General features: G+C 58.9%; 1 protein-coding gene across 1 annotated transcript in view; it reads right to left on the bottom strand.

The window, feature by feature from the left end:
* The window catches only part of VOLCADRAFT_99497 (uncharacterized protein), a gene marked incomplete at both ends in the record, with an annotated part of 12,690 nt that overhangs the window by 7,606 nt on the left and 2,105 nt on the right, over positions 1 to 2,979 (bottom strand). Inside the window, 6 exons of the mRNA XM_002958217.1 lie at positions 150 to 245; positions 917 to 1,039; positions 1,365 to 1,430; positions 1,714 to 1,779; positions 1,965 to 2,097; positions 2,605 to 2,651. Coding sequence (XP_002958263.1) covers positions 150 to 245; positions 917 to 1,039; positions 1,365 to 1,430; positions 1,714 to 1,779; positions 1,965 to 2,097; positions 2,605 to 2,651 — 531 coding nt within the window. The remainder of the gene's footprint in view (positions 1 to 149; positions 246 to 916; positions 1,040 to 1,364; positions 1,431 to 1,713; positions 1,780 to 1,964; positions 2,098 to 2,604; positions 2,652 to 2,979) is intronic.

Raw genomic sequence — 2,979 nt, 5'->3', positions numbered from 1 at the left:
CACCCAGAGGAAAGGACGGAAGGGGAAACCCACAAGACGAGGGCCCCTCAGCACACACACACAACACCTTCCGACCGCTTAAACCCTCCACCCACTCACCCCCACCCCCACCCACCGACTCACCCACCCACACCCACCCACCCACGCACCAGCTGCTTCATCTCCCGAACTTTCTGCTCCTTCGCGATCAGCTCCGACTTCACCTGAGTCAGCTCAGCGGCGTCACGCGCACGCAGGCTGAGTTCCTGCGTGCGTGCGCGTGTGCGTGCGTGTGTATGTATGTGTATTGGCGTGTGTGTATATGTGAGGGGGGGAGAGAGGGGAGGGGAGAGTTATTAACAAACAGGATGAGAAAGGGGAGACCCTCTGATCCTTCCCCGCGGGTATTTCGGGGCACCCTCATCTAGTCGCCCTAGCCGACTTCTCAGTGGATCGCTCAGGTTCCGCACCCACCACCAGCATCCAACGGAACCTGCCGGGTCGACGGCGGCCCAACTTCATTCCTGGTCAGCCCGCAAGTCAACTTTATCCCAGGTCACCACCGTCCATCAACTAGGGGCGCAATACCCTCCACCATTGGAAGGATTTTCGACCCTGACAGGTCTCGATCCCGGGATCTCCCGGGCGCAATGGTGCGTGCTCTACCAATAGTGCCTGACCTACGTATGTATGTATGTATGTATGTATATGTGTATGCTTGTGCTAACCCTTTTCGGTTCGATGCCATGGAGCCGCTCTTCGCGCTGCAGGAAACCCTAGCTAACCCACATAACCCTACCCTGAGAGAGAAAAACACTGAGAGAATAACTGTTGCGCATCGCCATGCGGCCCACCCCGGCAGCTACACACAACACACATACATACATACACACACCCCTCCCCCCCTCTTTTCCCCCCCCCGCACACACACACAAACCTGCTTGCTGTACTGCACAATGGACTGCATGGAGGCCACCTGCCCCTCCAGAGCCGACACCTTGGCCTCCCGCTCCGCCAGCAGCATGCGGGCCTCCTTCGACTCCACGGTGAGGAGGGCGACCTGCGTGGGCGCCCCGGGGGGGGGGGATAATTGTTGTTTTGTTGGTGGTTTGGGTGGTCTGGGTGAAAAGAATCCGGATAACCCCGAGGGGGGGGTGGAGTCTTAAGGTCGGGGGGCCAGGGGGCCACATTAAATTGGGTTTGGATTTGTGTGCTGGGGGGAGTGGGGTGGGGTGGGGGAAGACAAATAGATAGACAGACAGACAGACAGACAGGTACAGTACAGAGATGCAGATACGAGATACGGAATACGGAATACAGAAATCAGCTCTCCCACGCCCCTCCCCCCTCCCCTCCCATCCCCCCTCCCCTCCCCCCAACCCCACCTGCGCCTCCAGCTCCCTCAGCATCACCTCCTTGGGTGCCAGATCCGTCATGAGCGCTGTAGCCTCCTGTCCGTATGTATGTATGTATGCATGTACACCAGGCGAATGGGTAGGGGGGTGAGGATTACGGTCGGATACAAAAAACCCCTTTCGTACAAGCGGTGGGTCGAGTAAACCGCAAATGGCCCAAACCCTAAGTATTATACACACATACATATGTAAAGTACACAATACACAATAATACACAATAATATACACAATAACATATATACACATACACACACGCGCACATACACATACACAATAATATATATATATACACATACACACACGCGCTCGCTGCCCGCACCTTCATGTCCTTGGTCGCCAGTAGCTGGTCCTTGCCCTGGCTGATCTGTCGTCGCATCACCACAATCTGGGGATGGGTCGGGTGGGGGGGGAGGGAGGGGGGGAAGGAGGGAGGCGGGGGGGGGGTTGAGGGGTTTGAGGGATTTGAGAGGGGGTTGGGGTGAAAACCCACATCCACACACACACAACATCTGGAGTACCCATCCCCCGGCCCCCCCATTTCCCCCCCCACGCACGCACACACACGCACACCTGCTTCTCCAGCTCCGCCATCATCTTCTCCTTGGCCTCGATGGACTCGCGAGCCCGCGCCACCTCGCTCTCCAGCTGCGCGGCCGCGGCCTGGGACTCATTCACACTGGCGCGGAGCTCGTCCTCCCGAGACCTGCGAACAGGGGGGACCCCAAGGGGGGAGGGGGGGGAAGGGGGAGGGGTAACACGAGCCGCTGGGGTGACATGACGCAAATACCAGATGGATGGGGAGGGGAGAGTATGATAGGGAGGGGGAGAAGGAGTACAGACAGACAAACAGATCTGGGCAGCGGGGCGTGTTCGCGGGCCTCGTGGACCCAATAGAGAGAGAAAGAGACGAGGAGGACATAGCACAGGTCAGGACACAAAAACACACACGTACACGGAGACACACGCACACCAGGACGTAACCCCCCCTCACTAATCACGGCCCCCCACGCATACACACACACCCTCCCCCGTGTAGAAGATTGTGTTTTGTCGTTGACTGACCTGACCACCTCATTTCCCAACCACACACCCCCACCCACCCAACTCCTCCGCTTCGCCTGCTAGCATTTCTCGTCTTTACCCCCCCTCCCGCCCTCGCTCCTTTCCAAGCCCCGGCCAGGACATCCCCCTCCCTCCACCACCGTCTCACTTGGCCGCTAGCAGCACCGCCTCCTTCTCCTCCTTGAGTTCATCCACCTGCGGCAAGAGGGGGAAGGGGGGAGGGTGGTAAGACGAATCACTCTGACGATGAAAGCTGAATACAGGAGATAAGCGGGAGGTGGGGAAAGGGGAGGGAGGAGCTAGCGTGCGTGCGTGTGTGTGTGTGTAAAGTGGGGGGCCCAACATGAGCTCCAGCTCCCCCTCCCCCCTCTGAGCCGCCCTCCCTCAACCACCATCTTCGGGGTTCAACTACCAACCGCCCAACCAGCAGCTCTTTTCCCCCCTAACCTCAAAACCTCTGCCCCGTACTTCCCCCCGTCTTACCCACCCACCCCCGCCCCTCGCATGCCCTCTTCCCCCCCCC

This window comes from Volvox carteri (genome assembly GCF_000143455.1).
Source record: "Volvox carteri f. nagariensis unplaced genomic scaffold VOLCAscaffold_89, whole genome shotgun sequence".
NCBI classification, from domain to species: domain Eukaryota; kingdom Viridiplantae; phylum Chlorophyta; class Chlorophyceae; order Chlamydomonadales; family Volvocaceae; genus Volvox; species Volvox carteri.
Note: the sequence above shows the minus strand (reverse complement) of the source record. Positions and strands in the feature narration are given on the sequence as shown.